Consider the following 25,191-nt stretch of genomic DNA (forward strand, 5'->3'; position numbering starts at 1 on the left):
TTCCGGAAGTGCTGCAAAGTACTCATCTAGAGCTGCAATTGCTTCATGATTAATGAAAAATATTGACCAGCATCAAAACTGTTGAGTTTTTGGAAGATGTGGAAGTCTTGAGTGAGCCTAATCTGGGGAATAGGGTGGATGTTCCTGCACTTCATTCTGCAAATCTCTTAGTTTCCCATCGCCAAGACACTTTGGTGGGCAGGTGCATTGTCCTGATGGAAAATGGTTTAATGGTTTTGTAGCTACTCTGCAAACCAGGTCTGCTTCCACAAATTGTTGCATCCAGTTTCGTTAGAATGTTAGAATATTACTTCCGAGTTATGGTTTTACTGTTTTCAAGATAGTCGATCAACAAAATTCCTTTTGCTCCCTAAAAACCAATGCCATGACCTTTCCCACCAATGGTACCATCTTTGCCTTCTATGGGGCTGAAGATCCAGCCTCTGCCTGCGGAAAGGATTTAGTTTTGATTCTGGTGTGTAATGACAAATCATGTTTCAACCATTATCACATGTCAATACAGAAAGTCAACCTTGTTTTTCACAAAGTATTGCAAGCACTGTGTCATTTGAATGCATTTTTGGTTCATGGTGAGCATGCACGGCATCCATTTTGTGCAATTCATAGTCATATGTAATTCCTCATGCAAAATGTAACCGATGCATTCTTTTGATATTCTTTCAATGTTTACGATTTCCCACACCTTTGTACACCAATCTTCCTAGATCATATTATGCACTTTTTCAATTATTTCTACTGTGGTTGTACTTTTTGGATGTCCTTCACGTGGATCATTACAAATGCTTTCACGACCATGTTTAAACTTGGCCAGCCATTTCTTCACATTGTAAATTGAAGGAGAAAAGTCCTGACACACATTTAGTGTTCTCGAATGAATTTTGGTCAGTATTAAACAGTCTTTTGTGAAAAATTATATCACTGCACAATCCTCAATTTTTTCCATTTCTAACAACACATGCACTGCAACCGATCCAAACGACTGTCTACAGCAAACTACTGGATGGAATGGCTTGCATTTTGACATAGCATTTAGTCACAGTTGTACAAGCAAGAGAGAAAAATATCATGCAAGTAGTGATGGGCGGTTAACTTTTCAGAACACCCTTGTGCACACCTTATAGTACTGTGAAAACCCTGTTTTTGTCGATGAGTTTTAAAATACCTGACCTCGATCCTCCCATGTGAAAGTGAAAATCCAGACATCATCCACTCTTCCATTCACATTCAGCCAGTGCTTATCTTGTGTTTCTGCAAATGCATTTCACCTTTCTTTCTATTTATTAGTCTGTTAATTCCCAGTCAAAAATGTCAATTTAGGATGCTACACAATGAATTGTAAATCATGGGAGTCTTAATTTTGTCCCAACTATGTCTACATTATTAAAAAATGTATGATGTATTTTTATTATTATGTATTGGTAATCGACTGGTTGAGGTAGGTTTTGAATGGGCACAAGCTACTGATAGGTACGTTGATAATTCCCTTGTCTCTCTGAACAAAACATTTTGACATCCACATTACAATAAGCCCCTCTTCAATTTAACGTATGTGCTTCATTCCTTCCAACATCCCTATCCTACTTATGCTCCTTCCTCACTTGCCTAAAATTCTCCCCTCCATCTGAGTCTTCAACTACCCAATGCCAATGAAAGATCTGCATCCATCCTTCCTGCCTCTTTTTGATTTCTCCCAACAATCCCATTTCCTCTACCATACCAAGCACTTCCTTGTTTGTTTTCCTTTCTGTCTGCTTTACCTCCATCCATCTCCACTCCCACATTTCAAAAACCTCCAATCCCTGCCTATCATCCTGCTTCAATGACCATGTTTCCAGACTGCAAAAAACCATGCTCTATTATCGCAGTTTTAATGAGCCATTTCTTAGCCTCCTTACTCAACGTCACTGTCAAAAATTGCCTCCTCCTTGTGAAAGATTCTTTGCCTCATGCATTTCTTCTTATGTCCTTACCACTTGGACTGCTTTGGTCCAGAACACTCCCAAGATATTTCAACTTCTATTTACTCTGGTTTATGAACTTCTATTTGAATATTTTAGTTAACCTTTCTCATTCTCAAAAACTGCATAACATTTGTTTTGTTTGCATTTATTCTCATCCCATACCTATTTCACTGACTTTTCAATGCTCTCAGCAATACTTGCAATCAATCATATACAATTCACACAGCATTTTTCTTAGTTATTTGAAATTTTACATAGTGCCAAGCAGGACACTAAACCTCTCCAAACAATATTGCTTAAAGATATCCCATTTCTTTATTTTTTTAAGAAGGCCAATGCAGCTTCCAAGTTAAATGCTTAAATCAAGTTAATTTTCCTGCCACCCAAAGAACATGAATTAAACCAGGTGGATTATCAAGAGTTAAAATCCATAGATTTTACTTAAGTATTATAATGAAGCAAACTGTGATTTAGCACCAATTTCTGAATGGGAATAGCTGTCACTTTTACAATTGTGCTATTTGTTTTGAAGTGGGCCATGATTTCGGATGTTATATGATGAGGGACTTTTCTTGAACTCTTAAAGGGATATATGAGCTATAGTTGCAATTATTTTATAAAATGTGCGTGTGATAATGTACACATACACAGTGGGTGTACATTCTCATGAAAATGGTATTACAAAGATTGCATGTAGTACCTTAGCAGATTTAATTACTTTCAAGGTTTCCCACAGGATAACATTAGTTGATTCCAAGGAGTTCTTTAGTTATGTAAATGCCTGTACAAAGGAAATTTCTACCACTTTTACTCAATTTTCCACTTTTCCCACTCCTGTAGATGCTTCCGTATCAGGTAATTTAAACAGAGCCGAGCTTGCCAAATACTGAAGCACCTTGTCATATTTTAATGTTGATATTTCAACAAGCAGTGATTCTCTTCATGGTACACCCCGCATAATAAGATCAAGAAATTAGCATGTGCATCCTTCACTATATACCCTTCCTGAAAGATTTACTATTTCTTAATCAATATTAAAATTCAGGCATTAAGTCAGATTATTGTCGGTATTCCCATGTGAATGTGTGCTGCACATGTTAATTTGTGCTCTTTTTATATAATAAATGATTTTAGCCACCAAGAAAAATAATATTATAGAATACACATACTCTATCCCAGAGAATGACGTCATACGATCACCTCTACAAATGAACATTGATTCAAAGTTAAGGTTTCTGGATAACAAGTTAATAAAGTGATTAATGTATCAGGTGTTTCATTCGTAGGAAAGGGAATACCTCTATATCACTGAAGCAAAGTATTCCAATTTCTGGAAAACATATGAGTGGAGCAAATTGATGGACATCACTGAGTTCCTCTTAATATAATTATGAAAATTTCCCTGCTGTTTTGTCAACTAGCTAATGAAAGCGAGATAATAAATGAAAAAGAAAAACTTTGTTCCAATCCGCCACTTTATTTTAGGTACGACTAGTTTCGACGCTATGGCGTCAGCCTCGGGTACCTCCTCCTTTGTACCTGAGGATGACGCCGTAGCATCGAAACTAGTTGTACCTGAAATAAAGTGGTGGATTGGAACAAAGTGTTTCTTTTTCATTTATTAAAATGAACTTCCACAAAGTTGAGGCTGAAACTATTGAGATAATGAAAGCAAGATGTTTATGGCAATGAATTGTTTTTATTGGAGCGAGGTTGAGAGTGCATTAGTCACATAACCTTCTGTTCTAAGAAGACCTTGAAAAATTTTATGCCAATACTTGCCAGATAGTACTTAGAAAAGTGTCTGTGTGGAACTAGAAGACCTCTAATAAGATGTTTGACTGGAAGCTATCCAATTTTGGTTTCCATAGTTGTTGGCATTAAAGTGAATGTAGTCAGTGGAATGAAATTTCATGGACCTGGAAACAGAATATTCTCGAGAAAATGCTTAGCTGTTGAATTTGGTTTTCAAGAGTGGTTCCCTCTTCCAATCAGATTCTCCTTCACGGTTTATTTGAGGGTGTATTCAGTGATTGGGGATTCACTTGTGGGCGATGAAAATTTATTTATTTTACATTTTTAGACTTGCAAGTTTCAACCCAATATAAATAAAATATTCAATGATTTTTTTCCTTTGAAAAATATGTCCTTATATTTCAGATGCATATCTAGGTGGCTTGTCAAATTAACCATTTGGCTGAAGTCTCAATAGATAACCTGAGCTCAACTTGCATTTTAAACCACAGTAATCAACCTTAATGTTTGTTTGAAAGTTAGGATAAGCTCACTCAGGACCTATGTAGTGTACATGAAATTCTCTCACCAGAGTAGGATAACCAGGTCCTTTTCCTGTGCCGCCTGTGGTTTCCCTGATATCTGGTACTCTTGACGTCGCAGCTAAGGTTAAGAGGAGGTTGCCCAGAGGTATCCACTGGGGTCTTAACTCAGGTCCACCAGTCAGTAGCCCAGCGCTCTGCTCACTGGACTACCATGCCCTTTGATTTTGACATGGACCCAAAATGTTAACTAAATGCATGTGCAGAATGCTGCCATAATATAAATCTAAATTAACCAATCTAATCTAAATGAGAGTTGGCAGTTGAAAAGCTATAAAGATGATTCCTTGGGGGTCAATGTATTCCAGTCTATCTCCTGCCTGTCATACTCCCCTCCTTGATGATCTTTCTCCTAGTGTGAAGTAGTTCCTATGCCATCAAGGCTACCGAACATAAGGAAATCTTGCAAAAGCCATGAGATTTTTATTTGGTAATGGAATATATGGTAAGACAAAGTTGATTTAAGTTTTTGACCTCTCTCTTCCTTGACAAGGTTTGATTCTAAACATGTTCTAAGGAGGAAGGTCATTTTTTCAAAAGTAATGATTAACTCTTTGTTAGTGAATTCATTTCAACAAATTTGATTACATCCTTTTTTAAAACAAAAATTAGTGAAGTATATAGTATATTTAATTTATTCACTTATTTAAGGTAGCATTATTTGGAAGCTGTGCATTCATGCTTTCCACTTCAATTCTGAGGAAAGGTGAGTTAGAAGGCTCTTGATCTGAAGAAGTAAGGGTGTAATGAAATCAAAATTAATGTGGCATCCCTAGCTTTCATTTTTTGCATTTATCTTAATTTGTCATTGTGATATGTTTGTGTCACTTGGTCCTCCACTTGTGGTCTCCTGGCCATCTTTTCTTCAATGTTACATAGGCCCTCATGTTCTATGTTCAATCTGATTTTCTCTTGCCTAGTTAACAAGCTCTCTTTTTGTCCTCTCTCTCTGGTGTTCCTATGGGCTGAACTATTAGCTGAAGGATGGGCTGATTCAAATATGGGTGAGACCTTTTGGATGCTCCCATCCGTATCCTAACTATTATTCCTTGAGGAGCATAACTTTTCTCTCTCTTTCAGCAGTTCTTTGGTTCGAAGGTTGCCGTTTTCCTTTGTTTAAGTTAGGTGCGTACCATCCCACTTTTGAGTATGGGTTTGATTTCCCTTTGCATTGAACAGCCATCTTGTGTATCTCCAATCTGGTTTTGTAATTGCCAATCTTTCATGATCTATTAGTTGAATAATCTAACATGAGGCATCCATCACACCTTGTTTGCAATGTTAATTTTCTTTATTCTAACATAAATATGTGCATATACATCCACCATTATAGTAGTCTGTGGCATCATATGGTAAAATATCCCATTCTGCGAAGTAATTATTTAATATATGAACAAAGTGTTAAATTTGAACATTTAGGGCATTAAGTCCAGTCCCAAATATATTGCAGAGAGCTGCTCACTTTTGACCTCTATATTGGGAGGGGGGGAGGAGTTATGATTTCATGGCCATGTCATGGGTCTGTAAACATCCACAATTGAATTTTCTAACCCACAAGTCTAATGTCTGCCTGCATTCAACTTGCCAATTCATTTTCACAGTCATCAAACCATGGCACTAATGTGTCGCCAAGATTAAAAAGAGCTCATATAGGACTGACACCAAATTAGACTGATGTAATGCAACCCAGAAAATTTATGAATTTTGTAATCAACAGTATGCTACATGTACTAGTGGAAATGTGAGAAAATAAGCATCTTAACCCAATAATGCGAAAGATTTATAATGTTGAATTTCACTGAAACTGAATTTAATCACCACTGTATGTCACTTATTATTTTCTCTCTCAAAAATATCATGACTAGCAATTTTCATTTCATTAATATATCCCTTCCCTATCCTTAAGGAAATATCTACTGGGTTCAGAAGAGTAACCTTACCATCCCCAACTGTACTGGACTAATGCCATTGGAATCCTACTTCAACTCACCAGTTCCTACCCCACATACTATAGTAGGACTATCGCACTTGCCTGGTTTTAATTATAAATGCATCTCCATAAAAATCTGAGAGAAATACTGCATTAGTTGAAATATAATACATAATGATAGATTCATAAGTTTTCATGAAATAGTCCTCACTGTAATATTTTTTGAGTGGAAGTAACAGAGGAATTATTAACCGAGGCTGAACCCACACACTAAATTGGGAAATTTTAAATAGAGGAATGTGATATATCATAAAAGCTAGTTACTAACTACTGCTGAGGGCTTGCAAACTTTTTCCCATGCTACACCAACTTGCTTCCCTCCATTCTTTTCACCCTTTCCCATATTTTGTCAATTGTGCTGTCTATGAAAGTTGTTCTTAGCCTGATGAAGGTGACCTAATCAACAATAGATCATGTTAGCCCTTTAATCTCATAACACCCCTCCTCTTGTGTCCATCATTCGTTCCTCAGTGACTTGTATCTTTGCCACTCCAAAACCTTGGTGCAATCAGCTTTCTCAACTACACTATCTATTGTCTCCATTTGTTCATGTACGCCTATCTTGGGTAGCCCTTTTAGTGGGAGTGGAGGTCGGTTTTATTCTACTTTAAACATCGGAATGTATTTCTATAGGGGCATACAATTTTGGTTTTAAAAAAGGGCCATTGTCAACACCAAACAAATCGAAGATTAACAATTGAGTCGTCATACAACAAGTTGAGAATAAAAGTTACTCCAATTACTATATACATTTGGTATCTTTACCACAATCATGCTTATAATGTATTATCATTACACTGTGCCAAAACATCGGCAATCAACCTTCCTTCAGACAGTTTTAAATGGGGAATTCAGGCATCTTATGACCTGTCTGTCACAAGGCTCTCTTTTAAAACACACTACTAGGGCAACACAAAGTTCCTTAACTTCATCAATATTAATGTTTGGTTTTTTTCCAATCTTCTATCACGCAATAGCACAACCCAGTGATTTCTACATGGAATTCCAGAATGGGCCCACAGTGGACCCCAGATCCTGGTAAGTTAGCCCAGTCACCATCTTTGGGGAGTACAGACTCGGGTAGAAGACATAGCGAGGGCACACAGTGATTTACGTATGCAAGAGGTAATACATACATTTCTCATACATATCCTAGCTGTAAAAAATAAGCAAGCTTAACCACTCACGTTCCAAAATTTCCTTCCCGCTAAAAACCTTGGTAATCATCCATTTCGGTGGGTCAATCAATGAACATTTACTTTCACCATTCCCACAATCAGTCGCCCACTTATATGGTATTCTTCTTCATAACTCTCAAACCACATTATTTGCCAAAACCCACCAAAATAACCCCATACTTGTATTCTGGCATGAAACCTTGAGAAATATGGACACGTTCAATCAAGGGGTAGGAGCTTTCACTGCTTTAACAATGCATTTCTATAGCCTTTCCCTTAATTAAGCATTCCTACTCCCGTATTGGATATTTTAACGGCTCTTCCTCCTTACCTCCACTACGGCAGCACGTACTACAGCCATATATCCTTCGAGTATTGTACTGCACTAGTGACCTCGCTAAGCAGTCCACACAGCATCAAAGTTTACTTCGCATGAACTTTCCTAATTACTCCCCCCCGATAGTCTTAGCCCAAGTCATATCTCCCGGAGCAAGACATTTTCGGTTACGCTGTGTGCAGCCATTTACAGATAGTTTAGCACTCAAGTATCAACAAAAACGTTAAATTTCTTTAATTATCTCTGCATCCACTTTCTCATGTTCAACTTTTGTTGTACGACAATCGAGCAGTTGTTTATCATGAGGTGACTCACGCGCTGTTATTCACCTTGATGACTAAACACCTTCATTTGCTCATAACATTCATGTCATTTGGAATGAAAAAATTGACTAGCATGCAATGCTATGACATTTTTCTATCAATTACGTCATGACGGAAAAACTAATTCTACCATTGCTATGATCTACAGCGACTTTAACGAGAAACAGGGAAATTTTCACGTTGTGGATCCAAATATATACTGTAAAACCCTGTTTCTTACATTTGTACACTCATGGTCTAACATCGAAAATTCTCGAAGTCTACCACATTATAAAAAAATTAGTGCTGTGCGTTAGTCAACTCGATCATCGTAACAGAGTTCGCTATTTTCAAATCTGTAGTTAATTACTACAAAAAAGAAATGAAGTACTTCAATGATCTGAAAGGCAGGAAATTAATGTTAAATTGTCTATTTTTGGAATGAACTCGAAAGTTCAATCGTGGATAAATAATTATTCTTGCATGGTTCGGTGGATTTGTGATGGCGCTACCGTCGCTTTCTGGTGGCGCTGATAGCTTCGATAGTGCAGTTGAATTGAAATCAACAATTAAATGTGTGCTGCACGCCTACCGTTGAAGGAAATTGGTTGAGCTTGTAGCTGCAGTTTGGGTATACATTTGTCGTTAATCCATTAAGTATTTTTCCACATAATGTCCTTTCTTTGAATCTTAATTCCTTATAAATATGTTGTTTAGGATACTACAACAAGGAAATGGATGTCAAGTGCAATTTCGCCGATTCAGTAACTGAAGAAAAAGTCTCTAGTGATAAATGCACCACTCCAAAGGACAGAGTAATTGACTTATTGGACGAAGTAGATAGACATGTAGATATATTGAGGCGTGATTTGTTGCTTCTCGATGAGAAAAAAGATGAACTGCTCACAACGCTGGATACTATTCGACATTGTGATCTAGTGGCACAACTTTCAACTGGTAAGCCTACTATTTTTGAATTTTTGCTGCACACATCATGCCCTTGGTGATTTTATACTTACGGCATTTCGTTTATATTTTCAGATGAAAGCTCCGAGATTGAAGAATATGCGGATCGACTGGTTAGAACGTGCTCGGCTATAGATATTAAAGTTACCACGCATCGGGATCAACAGCAGGAAGATGCATTATTTCAAGTGAGTGTCCAAATCGTGGGAAGATTTTCTGTTGTAATGATTAACATTTGCTGATGGCAAAGGGTTTACCTGTTTTAAGATTTTAAATGTGTTTAGCAATGCATATCCTCTGCTATTATCATTATCTTGGTGCCTGTAGTTGTTAGTACTTCATATACTAGTTCTTGAAAGAAATGTAAGAGATACTTACAGGTTTTATCAAGTGAAGTTATACTTTATTTTCCATCAATTTTATCGGTTTGATCATATTTTTCAATCTTTTGTTGGTATCATTGAACTGAACATTTACTGATCCGACCAAGAGAGAGTCGTGGGCCAAGTTCAGTATACTAGTTAAGCAGAGGTGATTATCCTATGTTCAAGCCATGACATGAGTAGTAGTGTATTTGTGAAACGTAACGTTTAATGTATTGTATCACTTAGGAATGTTGTAATAATCTAGGTGGTTTAGGTGGAAGGTCAAGTATTGAGATATATCTCCATGTAGCCTTATTTTTGCTCACAGGTGAACAGGTTAATTGATTCCTTGGTGTTAGTGTTACGCTCCGACCCGAAGTCTGCCCGTGCCCGCTGCCTGTCTTATGTGAGTGCTTGCAGCAATCGCGGTACGTCGTGCAAGGCCATCGAGGTGGATGCAGAAGAGGAGGAAGAGGAGGAAGCGGCTTCGTCATCATCTCAGCAGCAATTCATCCCTGATGCCGTCTTTGAGGAAGTCATGTTTTTATGCACACCTGACGATCGCAAGAGGGTTCAGCGACGTCTTCATGGTCTGCTGTCATACATAGAACGGGAGATGGTTCCTTTATTGCCAACGACACTGTGATTCCCCGAGCCCAAAATGTGCTACCACCTTAGCCTGGAGACTGCTTGAAACTTAAGCTGATGAATCACCAGGTAGGCCGCTATAACCAAAGTTCAAACCTGGGAGGATTTGGCCATCTGCATCAAGCCTAAGTAGACATTTCTTCATTATTCCATGCCAAAAATTTGTAAACCAAATTTAATTCCATTTTGAAATGTACCTATGACTTGTATTATTGCTTAGATTTTATTTTCCTGTGCAACATTAATACCTGTTTCTGGTAAAAGTGATAAGACACTGTGATTAATTTGATGCATTATTTCCTGTTGACTTAAAGTTTGTAATGATTTTAAGTCAGATTGTCTATTAAGTGTCCCGCCAAACACAGGAAATCGAGGATGTACTCTTTATTGTTATTCGTACCTGTTCTTATAAGTTTTGTTTGTATCTAAGACTGAAATTGATAGATTCTCTTCTCATGTAAGTTTGTTAATTTACCAAAGTTAAAATTATGGATAATTGAAAGTAATTTTTCACGTATGTTATTTACTTTCATGTTTCATCCCTAAGACAGATGGCTATTTGCTCTTAATTACTGCATAATAGTTCCAATGTAATGGAGGAATGAATTACTAAATGAAATATCATGCTATCTAATTCTTTGCATTATTTAACCTGTACGAGAATCCTTACAAATAATCTCCTGTTCAACCAGAGCATTGTGATTATGCAACGTCTCTCTGCCCAGGACATAAAAATTATTTTTGCAGGTTCACCTGCCTGTTAAACATTTCATGTCATCAGGTGTTCCTATTATAATGTGCCTTGTTTATCATCGTTTTATATGATATTTCTAGTTATAGAGTAAAATTCTCAGTTGTCATGGTCAAGGTAATAGTCGACGTAGAGTTCAACTATAATTATATTGTGTACATTGATTTATTTGTAGGTTTTACTTAAAATGAATATCCGTATATAGTTGTCTGAAGCCATTTCCAGTAAAGATGTAATTTCAAAATTTGAGATATTTCACTATCGGACAATGTCGTAGTTCCACAATTTTACTCTTTTACCTTTGAATGTTGGCAGATTCCTGTAAGGTAATCCCTATAAATATTTGATCTAATTTTCAATTGAGTGTACTGGAAAGGAAATCTAATACCAAGTGTCACTATAATTCAAGCACTTTAACTATCTCTCCCTGACATCAATTTTCCCCTATAACCATCAACACCAAATCCTCATTTCCCTTAGTAAAAGTATAATAAGTAATAAGGCAAAATAAAATATAAAATCTATCACTCCTTGTTAATTGCCTAGTTGACATATTATATAGTCACCTTGTATCAACACAATTTTTATTCTGAAGTTTTTTATTGCTATATCCTTTCTTTTAAAACCTTCAAGAGATTCACCAGGTACCCTTTTGTAGTCCACAGCTGGAGATAACTGAGTGAGACTTCTTTCTCCCTTCCATCAGTTCAGCTGGTGACATTCCAGACTTAAGGGTATATTCCTCTAAGCCAGCTGCTCCAAGTTGAGATCTTTAGTCGGTTCTTTTTGTGATATCCATTGCCTTATCTTCATTGAATTGGGGGGTAATGAAGGCTATCCTTCTTTCAAATCCACATTCCTGTGCAAAATCTTTGACCATCAGCACGTAAGGAATGCTGAAGTATGCTTAGATTTTTTACACATTCCCTTAGCTGGCAGAGCAAAGATTTTCCTCATGTGGAACTAGTGTAATATTGAAACATGTATACAACAAATTGATAACAGTGTAATATACATGTATGGAAATATATTTTGAAAGGAGAAAAGGGAATCCACCCTTCCCTGAAATATACTAGGTCCCCTATAGAAAAAAGCAATTGGAATTACGTGGGACCTTGGCGTAGCACATGAAGATAATTACTAAGGTCACTCTTGTCCTGTTAGTTTGGAAAACTTGTTTTTATGTAATGGGTTGACATGTTATCAGCTTTCACAATGTTAGAGTAAACAAATCATGATTCCAAAACGATACATAAAATATGCAATGCCATATTCATATGAACTGGCTTGTTTTGAAATAAAATGCTGTTAATTTCATCCAGCCTTTACATGATCAGCTTATCTTTTTCAACCATAAAGGAAGCTTCTATCAATATTGGTGCCATCCTGAACTTAAAAAAAAAAATCATGCCAAAATGCTGTCATGACCATGAAAAGGATGTCCCAAAAAATGTTTATTTTGCTTTGTGAAGGGTAAAAGTTAGCTTGAGCATTGTGAAGATATGGGATGTTAAGTAGGAACTAGTTGGGTAATTACACTGCATCTCTGGTTGAACAACCCTCCGGAAATATGATTTATAAAAATTTAATTTCAGTAAGATTGGAAGGCTTAACTAGGAGATGTAAAATTCCTTTAAAATAACTGCCATTATTATGTTTTTCATTTTTGGAACAGTGGTATGAAATTATTGGAGAAATGTTCCCCATTTGGTGCTGCTATTTTCAAGGCAAAATTCTCCTCCATTGGCAAGTAACAGACATCCACAAATTCATTGATTTTCTTTCTTGGGTTGTTTATTACAAATATGCCACAAATTATGATCACGTGAGAGCTTTTGTGACTTTGCGAAGGCTTCACAGAAAAAGCCAGGGAATGTATGGCTGGGATTTCCAAACGTGGAGCCTTTAATGTGAAACTGCTTAAAAATATAACTCAATTAACTTATTTTTGCATTGAGAGGCCAACTGCAGAAACGTTCTTTTACTATTTAAAACAAGCACAAGAATTTAAAACATAAATGTAAAACCTAATTGTGTCGGTAAATTGATTTAAAACTGCAGCGTGGAAGCATTTTTTATGCACATGCTATATTCATTTTTAATACACAAAATGTCATGGCAGAAACTCATTAGGTGTCAGCGTGAAGAAAAACTTAAAAACAATAGAAAGCTTGCAGCACCTTGGTCGTTGCGTGGTTATTATTGGCTCTTGTCGAAATCATGATGTTTCTGCTGATCACTGTTAACCGCTCTCGCTACATTTTAACCACAACGTCATGCCCCGTGCAGTGACGGCTGCACAAGGCCCCACTCACTAGTTAGACCTCCTTTGTTAAGCCACTAATGATGTTGGAACTCACCAATTCACTCTTGAAATTTGTTCACAGCATGGCCCAGTGATGAGATCAGTCAACTATAAAAAGGAAAGTCGCCCTGTTTAATTCCTGGAGATGTGTATTTTTTTGCTAAATATCTTGAGCCTCATCTTCGTTGTATACCCTCAGTTTTTCTAGAAACCAATGTCCATGTTTTGCACAACTTATCAATTAACTGGCCTATAGAGCTCATCATTAATGTCTGCTTGTGGTTTTAAAAAAACACTAACATTTAATCACAATAAACTCTTGGAAATTTGCCTCCAAATTTCCAAGACAGTTTATTGTGATTAAATTAGTTATTGCCTCCATTTGTCTGCTTGTAAACCTGTGTGTAAAAATGTTGTGACTTGTGTTTGGATCATTTTCAAAAGTGATCATGGCAAATTTCCACATTCAAGTATATTATTTTTAATTACATGTCATGCTCATTCTTAATGGCACATCCCTCATTCTAAGAAATGATGAGCATTGAAGTAAACAAAAAAATTGTTAATAAAACAAAACAGTGTTAAAAATAATGACTTTAGAATTTTGTATACTTTCTGTCTTGATTATGTGAAAGTTACTATTTATTGAAAAATGTTCTGCAGTTTTGGCTCATCTGTCTGAAATATGAATACATACTTTTGCCTTTCTGACTAACAATTGCTGCTTTTCCACACTTACCTCTCTCCTACCTTTCATATATCCGTCAGTGTTGGTGACTTTATCTATCTCAATCATCACAAAGGCATCCAACTTACTTTTAGATTATTTTGCTGGGGCATTTAAGATATCTTTGCTTTATGATTATTAGGTTTTGAACATTCTTGGGGATTTTTACCTTAAATTAACCATACATTAGAGGACAAAGATGTTTCCACAGGATCATGAGATAGCCAGTGTGTTGTGGGGAATGTGAAGTAGGTATTGCATCTGAAATTGCAGATTTGAAATGCAATTCTTTATTTGAGGAATAGCTAAATGAGAGATAGTAAACAAAATTGAATTCTTAATTATGTACAATTCTCTTAAGCCTAGACTTTGCGACAGCGCTGAGCCCTATTTGGGATTAAAACTGAAATTGATCATCTTAATTGGAGGTGACTTCTATGGTGGAAATAGTGAGATTTAATGATTCCCATTGTGAGAAGTCGACATACATACAATATTAGTGATGACCATCAACAACAGTTAACTGACTGGAATCATGAAAAAAGAGTCTGAGATCAGGGAAACTGCATGAAACATTTGAATTTCTTATTTCTTCATAATAGGAGTTAGAAATTATTTCATTATCGATGTTTAGAAGGGCTTAAGCTGTGCACCCAGTTAATGCAAATATAGTTAATATTAGTACTTAATGTTTGCCAATTGAGAGTTAAGACATGTTCATAAGTTGGTCAGAAGTTGAATAATCACAGGGAAAGTTAAGGGTCAGTGATGTGATTATAGGATTATAGTAAATTATATATAGCAACTACTACAGCTCTGCTAAAGTGTGTTAAGCTAGCTGCTGCCATTGGAGCTCCACAATTTTTTCAAATAAGGTTTTATCCTCATCTTTCCATCGTATAGCTAATTCAGTTGAAGACATAAGATTTTAGGGAGACTTGCAGTAAAAAGTGAGACAAGTGTAGCAAAATTGAACCTCATCCCAATGCTAACCCCCTTTAGATGAGCTGCGGCCCACAGATTATGCTATCAAAGTCAACTGCTCCACATTTCACCTGCCAAGCAAGCCCATGAGTTCCTGGGCTGATTTGACCCACAGTCTCCCAAAAGAAAACATAAATTCAGCGAGTGCAACGGAATCTGATGATAAAAAGTACAACAGTGATTTAGTAAGTTTTATTTGAGATAACAAAATATTACAAAAAGTACAAAGTAGTAATGTAATAAAATATTTGCTCACAAAAATTTGTGTAAGTGCTGTTTTTAATAAATAATAATATTTATATATAAAATATAAACAAGTTAGTATAGATAATTTTAAGTTTAGATTGAGAAGGGAATTGAATTAAATTCCTGGTGTGCCAAATTACTCTAGAGAGCACATGGTTTACTGCCTCCCTTAAATCTCCAGGACGGAGCTGCCATGACTCACAACAGAGAGTCATTATTATTTTTCTCTCACAACTGAATGTTAATAAATGTAATTCCATGAAAAATTATTTGTTCTGGCTGGGATGTGTGCTTTCTATTACAGGAATGTATTGTTATAGCATTGTAAATTGTTTTTATACTGTAATTACTTATCAGATGAAAAAAAACTTCATTCTGTCATACCGAGCTGTTGATAAAATCTCTCTAGGTCCACAAAATTGGTATCCATTGTGCATGTTCTTAAAAGAGTGGAAATTTAAGAATCTGAAAATAACTTTTTCTGTGATAGATGCAGGTCAAGGGACAGAAGTTTAGTTTGTGGTCATTATTTGGTAGCATTACCTCAATCTAGGAAAGGTATTAAGTTTAGGAATAATCAAAATATAAAATCCATTGATATATATATATATATATATATATATATATATATATATATATATATATATATATATATATATATATATATGGAATATTGCATGGTGCTCAAAAGAAAATCCATTAAATTTCTGAATTCATTATTGTTAGGCATATATAGTCGGGGCTACAAAAACCTTGCATGTATATATTTCAATACATGCCAGTATATGTTGCCAGTCGTCTAAAATTATGACATTTTAGATGACTTATTTTAAACTTTGAATTCTGGGACCTAATTGTTCTTCCACTTCATATTTGTAGAAGAAATCATGCTTTATAAGAGCAAGGTAGATGTGAAGCTCTCTTGGAATGGTATGAACTTAAACAAAACCGGATAGTTAATTCGTGTACTAAAATGCCCACAACCATAATAAAAGTTACAAAATTAGACTGATTCCAAAAATCTTCATAAAAAACTAAGGCTATTTTTTAATTCATCACAGCACTTAAGCATTTCACAAGCATTTAGTTTCCCATACCTCAATCCAATGGGTAGTATCTTGTTCACACAGTAAATGCAAGTAGTCAATGGACGGAATAGATTAAAACCATTAAATGATTTGGCAGCCAAGGTACAAAAATCATGTTTCTTTCTTAAGCCATGCCCTTGTCCTATAACTGTCTTGACCACTACGTAGGCCCTGGCATGTAGCCTGACACATGTGAAACCAATATAATTTAACACGGTTTCTTCTTTGCTTCATTGCTGGCCCAATCAGACTTATCCAGAGAATTACATATTAGGCACTTCAAAGGTCATGGATATCTTTGGCAAACAGATGTACATTAAAACAACCCGAGTATCCAACGGCATCATCCATACGCACATGTTCTTTTGAGTCAATAACATGGCAGTAGCCAATAACAACATACTCAATTTGCAATAAATATTCTTAACACTCCACCCACACTGTGTGCTTAACTGTAGCTAGGGGAAAAGTTCATTCTTCTACGACGTTACATATTTAAACTGAAGAAGTGTACATTGGAGGCCTGTTACAGCAACTGACAAGCACCATCCAAAACCCCTCCCAGCTTCCTGGCAAGACCTGAGCTGCCTCGCCTCGACCCCGTTTGGCCCTTGCGCAGCACTACGGTTTCACGCATGGTAGGGGATCGACTTGAGTTCAGCTTACCCTGCGGTGCCCCTGTGGGAAGATGTTTTTTAGTTTATCACCAAGAAAAGCGTTTGGGATTTTCCCTGCAGTAGCATATCTCATAATAATGTAAGAGGCATTGGAAATATTCAGTTATTCTTAATTTAAATTTTAACATAGGAAAATTTTTTCTTTCAGATAGTCATGCAGTTAAAACAGCACTGTAATACGCCCATTCTCTTTCAAGCTTATTCATAGTATTTGACTCTTTCCCTGCACCATTATGACTGCTTACACCATGTGTTCCCCAAAAAACCACTTAAGTATATTAATATGAAATATGTCTTAAGTCCGATCATTATTTTGCCTTAAACAGGATGCAGTGCCAAGATATTCGTATAATCCACAATTCATCCTGCATTGAATAGCCCTTGTCCTTGGGATCAAAGTGATCATCAAACCATTGAACTAACATGTATCATATCTCTTATTGTCCATGCATGCTAACCTCTCCAATCAATTCCAGAGGAAACTTTAATCCCCAAGGGTCATTGATATATCAGAGGATTAATTTTACACGTGTGTTGTGATAACATTCACTTATTCCAAAACAGTACTTCCCCAATATTCCTTCAAAAGCGATGTTGATTCCTTCAAATATGAGACATTTGGATATTCATTAAATTTCCAGTATTCCTTCTAAACATAAATCCTCGAAATTGCAATATTTTACTCTCCCAATTTTACTTTGAGGCATTATCATGTTTCCTGTATCACTCTGCAGTATAGGGGTTGAAAAAAAGCATTGTCTCAACTATAATGAAACCCTGGACATTGCTGAAATTTTTTTCTTCAACTCTTTCCCTTCTATGGACTTTCACAATGACAACTTACCCACACTCCACATGGTCCCATGTATTTGGCGATGCATCTCATTTCCATGGATACTGTTGTCATTGTCATGGTACATTTCGTCTTCTCTCATGGCAGCGGCGCATCTCTGGGCAAGATAAGTGAAGGGTGCTGAGACGCCAATCCCCTCTCGCACCGAGGTTCGGAATAGAGGGCAACCTAGAGCCTGGGCCAACCGACTTGCCTCATCACTGGACATGAAAAGAATTCACAAAATGATGGATATGCAATTGAAGAGTGGTGCATTTTCATATCTGGCCACAGATGCTTATTTAAACAATGTGGCCACTGCACAAGACTTAAAGATCAGAAATATGGATGATGTGACACCATTAGCACCAAGAAGAAGAAGCCATGTGCAGAACCAATCGCATGTTTCTGTTAAGTTAATATATAGAATTACCAGGATTGATTTTGTTTCATGCATGGATGCATGCCAGAATTGCTGCAAAGCGAGCATTAATTGAATATAACATACCAAATAATTGTGAAACTATATAGTTACCCTTAGCTTAAAGGTATTAGGCTCAACTTTATGGAACTTCATTATGTGACAGCGATACAACAAAGCTTTATAAGTTCCACAATTTTTCCTTCAAGCAACCAGTTTAGCCGACAAAAAAATTGTACAAACACAGAGTCATGCTTAATCACTGATGAGACAAAGTTGTTGTTTCTATGGAGCATCGTCTCATGCTTATCTGCATGGCGAAGGAAAAACTTCAATTCAACTACATCAAAGCAAGATTTTCAGAGTGTATTGGGAGATAGAGAAGTGGTCATGCTCCACAGAACATAGTGATTTCCTTCATGTTAACCGAAACTGGCGCAATAATGCAATCCAAGGCATCAAGAGACAAGGGCCACTCACTCAAGTACCACACACTGGTCAACCACATCAATCTTGTTCTGCACAAGTGCCATTGGAATATCCCCACATTCCTCCTCCACCTGCAGGAGAAAACAACATTGAAACAATAAAAATTTGCAAGTTAGGGAAGTGGATAATGGATTGCATATTATTATGCATCACAAAAATAACAAATGGGATGCTACCAGATGGTCAACTCTAAGAAGCTAAGTCACTCAGAAATACAAGATGTCTTTTCTTTACAACAGGGATATATCATCAGGAGATGTACATTATGATACTTCACTTTCCCTGACCATTACTGTATGAGGGAAATCAATGCTGCTCCTCATTATTTAGAACTTCATCACTCAAGGATTTTTGATTACATCAGCACTGAGTTAACATTTGTTATACCACAGTCACAATGTGATGAGAGAATTTAATGAACAGCTGTAACATCACAAATGAAATTTAGAGAACTTCAGCTGCACTAATAAATGATAATATCCTTCAATGCACTTAATGGGTGGTGATATATTCATAAAATTAAAGTTTTACTGTTTTTTAGTTTCATACAAATTTTAAATTGTATACACTTATACGAGGGTCATCCGGAAAGTAGTACCCGTTCGTGCCGCATGAAGTGCTGACGACGCGAGTAGCCGCTGGACGAGGTCAGATAGCTTCAGTGGCTTGTCTGCCTTCTCTGAGCCAAGTTGCGTGACGCTAGCATTGCCTGTGTTGTTTCTGTGATTGTTTACAATGTTTAAAAAAATTGAGAACGCCGCCAGTTGTGAAGTGAGGGCAGTGATTAAATTCCTCAATGCAAGAAACGTTCGCCCATGTGATATTCATCGCCAATTAAAGGAGGTGTATGGAGACAATGTAATGGACGAGTCGTCTGTTCGGCGGTGGTGTCGCAACTTCAACATGGGGAGGGGGAACACACACGACGATGAGCGTTCGGGGAGACCGTCTGTCATTACAGACCAACTGGTGAGCTCAGTTGACAAATTCGTGAGGAACGATCGGCGCGTCACAATTGATGACATCTGTGAGCATTTTCCCAATGTTTCTCGAACAATTGTTCATGAAATTGTTAAACACCATCTGCATTATGCAAAAATTTGTGCAAGATGGGTCCCTCGCGTATCTCAATGAGCTGGCGGCGAAGGACTATGCAGCAGGAATACAGAAACTTGTCACACGTTATGACAAATGCCTTAATTTGCTTGGAGATTATGTTGAGAAGTAGTTTAAAGTATCCTCTTTCAAATAAAAATTTTTATGTTTGTTAATATTTACTTTTGTGTCTTTATTTCACGAACGGGTACTACTTTCCGGATGACCCTCTTATTATCTTTTTCTTGTACAGGGCCACAAATCATTTGTAAAATATTTCCATCTTAAAAATGTATATCAATGGCATGAGCATTATTTTTGAAAATCATGGCTTTTGAACACTATAGGGTTAATTACTGACATTGACCATTATCCAGTTAATGCCAAATCAATAATTACAATTCAGGCCATTTAGAATATCTATAATAATTAAAATTCCAAAAAATTGTACTGCTCTGTAATTAACAAAAACTTTTCTAACTACAATGTGGAGTTATCTTCATAAGTAAAATGTATACATCACATACTTACTTGGCAGACTTTTTGTACTAAGGGTTTAATATAATTATGCCCGCATATTTACTCAGAACTCAAAAGTGTCTCTTATTAGTATAGATCAAGTTCCATCTTGTTAAACTACACCAGGTACTTGCCACAAAATTCTACTAAATACACTTTGCGGCAGTTTCTAACAAATTTGGCTCTTTACGGGAACAATTTTACATTGACCTTATGCAGAGAGCACAGTAGTATATTTCTGTAATTTCTTAGGGATATTCTCAAATCCATAAGTATTGATCACTGTTAAAAATATGCTTAAACAGAATTATTCATTTATTTGATAGATGAAATGAGAAATTAATATATTTTCACAATAAAATCTGGACATCAAACCAATTGTGTGATAACTATTAGTGTACATCGTAAAGTTATTCAGAGGCAATACATCTGTGTCCTCTGTTTATTACAAATTGTCCAGCTGTCTTAAATATATTTCTTTCTGATGTCACCAGTTGGTCATCCTCCATTGAAGAAGGAGAGAGTACACACCTTTTGAGACTTAAACTTAGCTTATACTACAGTCTGCATCATGAAAGGAAGTACCATGGAATATTCTTTCACTTGCACAATAGTTTGTAGGAGTAGATCATTGACTCCACTAGTGACAGACTTACCTTCCTCTTCCACATAGGCACCGCGAGGAATGACAGACGGTCTGTGGCAGAGAAGGCTAAGAGGCAGGCATGGGCACCGCGGTAGTATGCCTTGGTGAGTGCATCAAACTCCTCTTGTCCTGCTGTGTCCCACAACATTAGGCGTATTAACTCTCCCCCAGGGGAAATCCTGGTCATCAATTGGATAGAACAAATTTTTAATGGTGTTAGATACTGTTGTAATGGTTACATGAGTCAATTTCATGGCTTATTCTTGACATTTTTTTTACCAGTTGTAAGTTCGCGTTCAATAAATACATATTTTGTGAGCTAGCAATAGCTCCTTAGGTTTGGAGCACAATGAGAGACACCGCTGCACCAGTGAGAGGGCAGTGTAGGGATGGTGGAATACATAAAGGGGGGATGTGAAATGGATAGATGGTAACTGCAGAGACTGCCCATTCTGCATGAAAAATTAACTTTCTTAACTGTGTGATCCCTCCATATATGGCATCATGCAGCATGCCTAACTTACTTAATCTGCCGATAACAGAGGGAAATGAAATGGTGTAGTTACTTAAATACCCCTGGAGTACCCTTTAAATTATACAATAATATTCAAAGCCCATTCAGTAATCATTTTCACAACAGTTCCATGGCGTGCACTCACTATTATTTTGTTGAAATTCGACATTTCCTTGACAAAAAAAATCAGCTTTAATAGATTTATACATTTCGGAATAAATAAAAGTCTGAAAATGTGTAAAAATAAACCAATAATATAGTCAAATAGCAGCAGGCTAGGTATATTTAGTTATATTCGGGTAGTGTTTTAACCATCAACTATAAACGTTTTTAGATTTTTTGGAATTAATCAAGGAACAGATATTTAAATTTGCATGCAGGTAATTACGTGGGCAAGTAAAATGGATTGAGATGAGATACACTGTAAAAATCACTGGATATTAACCAAAATATGTGCCCGTTTTCACCAGCAACGACCATGGCATGATTACCGGTCATGTCCTCATTTGGCCATTGTTTACATTCCACAAGCGATATTGAACGGATCGATGGAATAGTGAACGCGCGCGACGCCGTTTTAGCAAAGGAGGGGGGCCAAGGGTTCGAACTCACTCTATCTGTCTTTCGAGGAAGTCCACTCCAATGGTCTTCTTGTAATCTTTGGTGAAGGTCCCCTTGCAGAAGCGCTGGATCATGCTCGACTTGCCAACAGCACCATTTCCCACAATCACCACCTGTTGACACACCAAAGGAGCAGTGAAAGGGAGAGAAAGCCACGAACGATAAGCACATGAGAGAACAACATAAACGATCTATGGCGTGGAGTGAGCGAAATAATTTCGTGATCCATCCGCATATGTTATATCGGACCCATTTCCATCACCCCTCCAAGACTTAGGACATTTTGTACTGACTAAAGGACTCGGTCACCAAATCTTGCTGTCGGAGTCCATGGGGCAATATATAAGAATTTGTCAGTGAAATCAGGCAGAGGGGCTTGAAATTATTTGTATGACTTGGATAAGTAAGGGCGACTTAAGGAATAAAAGAGAGAATTGGAACAATGCCGCTCCGTCAGAAACTTGAAATACAAACAACAATTTGGCACTGCATCAAGTGCAAAAGATGACTATTCACAAGAATCATTCGAAATATGAGACTTACAAGTATTGGCATTAGAAGTTTACATAGGCGGTCAGGCACTTGAATTGCGCTACCGCGGGGTCCTTTCTACCAAATTTTCACCTCCATAGCTTCATTATAATTTTCATAAAAGGTACTCCATAATTTAGCATTAATTAGAAAAAGGTCACTATCATACATTGTATTCCTTTTCGACGTATTCTAAAAAAAGGTAGGCTTGGGAGGTATGCAAAATACAGAAGAAGTAAATAAAAACCCCTATAATCCCGACCTTAATTTTCTTCACTGACATTCCTTCAACTGTCCTCATTAGGACTACAGTTGAAGGTAAAGTTTCCTCACCTTGATCGCAACTTCTAGATCCTCTTCCCTCATGACTTCTGGCGGCCAAGAGGCCGATTACGTTTTCAGCGCCACTGCTGTAGTACCGACTGTCACTTATAATTGCTTCTTTGGCATCCAATCATACTAATTTACACTAGAGTTTATGAGGTCACAGTACTACTAATCATCTCTGCGTGTTCACGGACAGGCATCGACGTCGACATCGTTAATATATCGCTGTCGAGAGAGCGTCGACTTGGTCGGCATAGCTACGGCCGATAGATCGAAATCGCAAGGCGGGCGTTCAAAAATATATTGCGACACCAAAATGAAAGAAAGTTGCTGGCCTGTAAGATACTTCGTTTTTTTCTATCGTATAGATTTGATGAATTTGGATCGTGGAGTATGGGCTGATCCATAGAAAAACTATTTAAGGAACATTGCGAAAAACTGTTGCAATGCTTACAGAGTGAACATTGTGACTGTTGCATATTTGTTTAAATTGGCTGTTTCAGCTTTTTCAATGCCCTCAAAACGTATTTATTTAGCAGCAAATGGAAAATAGAAATTAGCTAACAATCAGAAAAGCTGAATACTGATAGGGATCATAATGTGATCGAATGACGGCTGGAAATGAATGATGGGAGATTGTAGGTTCTTAAAGTTTAGGGTAGCATCGAAAGTGTAGCTTATTTAATGCTTTAATTTTTTTATGCATTCACCTTGTATTATTCATTTAGTGACTCATCAATGATGATTGAAGACCTATAAACCACCATAGCATTATTATCTTATACCATAAAAGTAGACAGTATCGCATGGTTTGTGCATAATTGTACTTAAATGGAATAAAAACCTGTGAAAAAACACGAGGCGATTAGAAATATAGAGACGAAAGATACAAAAGTTGAAGTTTGAATATAGTATAAGCGATTATATTGGCGTTTGTGCCTGTTAATGCCACCAGAAATGCGCAAAAAGCGATTCTGTTGTCTGTCTTTATTTAATACCTAATGCTCTATCTCTACCATTACTTACCTTTAAGAATTCAAAGTATGGAATTGAGAGTAGTCTAGCAGCATTGAATATTGCATTAACCGCCAAATGGTGAAATTAAACTCCAATGATTGATTCATTTCGCACCAAGCCACATACATGTACTGGAAAACGCAGTCTCATTATTTTTATTGATGATGACGACTGATAGCGTTTGTCCAATACGCCGTATCTCTACGGCGGTTATCCGACATTATTCACATTTCTTCTGAAGAGATCCAATTAATATAAGCATGTAATACTTCCAATTTCATTCAAGTCTCGGTGCTCCATTGGTTTATCTAAATTGAATGTTTCAGAAATTTTATCACTCGTGCCATAAGCATGCGAGAAAATAAGATGGATCTGACATTTTACCCAGCTCTGCATTTTTCGCACCGAGCATTTTTTTAACGAATCAACTTTCCCGTGACGCTGTCCCCGATTTTTTCAAAACTTTCGGTTCCAAGGTCGGGAAAAATGGGACTTCTCCCTCAAAGCAGGTGCTTTTTCCCGCGGTGTTTATCCTGAGGTGACCCTGAAACGCCTGAAAATGAAGAGGAATTGCATTTGTATCATTAAGTTTTCAATTGGATTGTCCAAATTGACAAAGCGATGAATTGCGTATTCGGGAGCTAGCCTCTCATCTGCCAGCCAATTTTCAAATACTGTTGGAGACACGACATAAATATGGATCATACCTCAAAACGAAAGAAAATTAGTTGCTTATCGGTTATTCCCCACCTTACCGCATTTTCAAATATGAAAATGACAAATTTATTGGAAAAATATTTATTTAAGTGCAAATTTGCTACACAATTGGCCGGCATTGTTTACTTCCTCCTTTCGCTCTGGCCAACAGAGAAAATACCGCACAATGCGCTGCTTATAGAGTATAAGTGTATTTTCAAAGGGCACAGATATTCTTTCTACCTACCGAGAATGCCTTGCGCCATTCAGTTCCTGACGGTATTATCAGACGGTAGGATGAAACATAGAGTCTTTTGAAATAATGTTTAATACGCAGCAGTAAATCAGGAACAATTTTAATGACGAAAACATCGAAGATATTGTCGATTCAGATTGTGCCATTTGAGCAGCGCTGCAAGCAACTATTAAGGTAGAGAGCCACTGATCGTTCACCGGCCGTTCAACCACTGACCGGCCACAGATCCAGGTCTTCAGACACGCTTTTCGTTGCCCAAGCTGAGTGATTTTTCGGCCATGGCACCCCCCGCTGGGATACCTCGGGCGTCATAGGGAGAACTCCCTCCCATCCCGCCCTTATGTT

At 37.1% G+C, this 25,191-nt stretch overlaps 2 protein-coding genes across 2 annotated transcripts; one reads left to right on the forward strand and one right to left on the reverse strand.

Annotated features, from left to right (window-relative positions):
- Window positions 1-8,637: 8,637 nt before the first annotated feature.
- Window positions 8,638-13,866, forward strand: LOC139690731 (BAG family molecular chaperone regulator 2). Its single transcript, XM_071588253.1, has 4 exons — window positions 8,638-8,756; window positions 8,843-9,082; window positions 9,167-9,279; window positions 9,785-13,866. Exons 2-4 carry the CDS (start codon window positions 8,860-8,862, stop codon window positions 10,100-10,102), a joined length of 654 nt encoding a protein of 217 aa, XP_071444354.1. The 5' UTR covers window positions 8,638-8,756; window positions 8,843-8,859; the 3' UTR covers window positions 10,103-13,866.
- Window positions 13,867-15,791: 1,925 nt separating this feature from the next.
- On the reverse strand, window positions 15,792-23,056 carry Rab23 (RAS oncogene family member Rab23). Its single transcript, XM_071587806.1, has 6 exons — window positions 22,884-23,056; window positions 22,011-22,132; window positions 20,895-21,063; window positions 18,616-18,695; window positions 17,727-17,935; window positions 15,792-16,883 (listed from the first exon to the last, which is right to left on the reverse strand). Exons 1-6 carry the CDS (start codon window positions 22,914-22,916, stop codon window positions 16,732-16,734), a joined length of 765 nt encoding a protein of 254 aa, XP_071443907.1. The 5' UTR covers window positions 22,917-23,056; the 3' UTR covers window positions 15,792-16,731.
- Window positions 23,057-25,191: the final 2,135 nt, after the last annotated feature.

The sequence above is a fragment of the Hetaerina americana genome, unplaced genomic scaffold (genome assembly GCF_022747635.1).
Source record: "Hetaerina americana unplaced genomic scaffold, ioHetAmer1.1.p SCAF_3, whole genome shotgun sequence".
NCBI lineage: Eukaryota > Metazoa > Arthropoda > Insecta > Odonata > Calopterygidae > Hetaerina > Hetaerina americana.

Coding starts and splice junctions, on each gene's coding strand:
- LOC139690731 (XM_071588253.1), top strand. CDS start 8,860: ATGGATGTCAAGTGCAATTTCGCCGATTCAGTAACTGAAGAAAAAGTC. Junction 9,083..9,166: donor AGTGGCACAACTTTCAACTG/GTAAGCCTACTA, acceptor TTATATTTTCAG/ATGAAAGCTCCGAGATTGAA. Junction 9,280..9,784: donor AGGAAGATGCATTATTTCAA/GTGAGTGTCCAA, acceptor TTTTGCTCACAG/GTGAACAGGTTAATTGATTC.
- Rab23 (XM_071587806.1), bottom strand. CDS start 22,916: ATGAGGGAAGAGGATCTAGAAGTTGCGATCAAG. Junction 21,064..22,010: donor TTCCTCGAAAGACAGATAGA/GTGAGTTCGAAC, acceptor ATTGATGACCAG/GATTTCCCCTGGGGGAGAGT. Junction 16,884..17,726: donor TGGGACCATGTGGAGTGTGG/GTAAGTTGTCAT, acceptor ATCTTCCCACAG/GGGCACCGCAGGGTAAGCTG.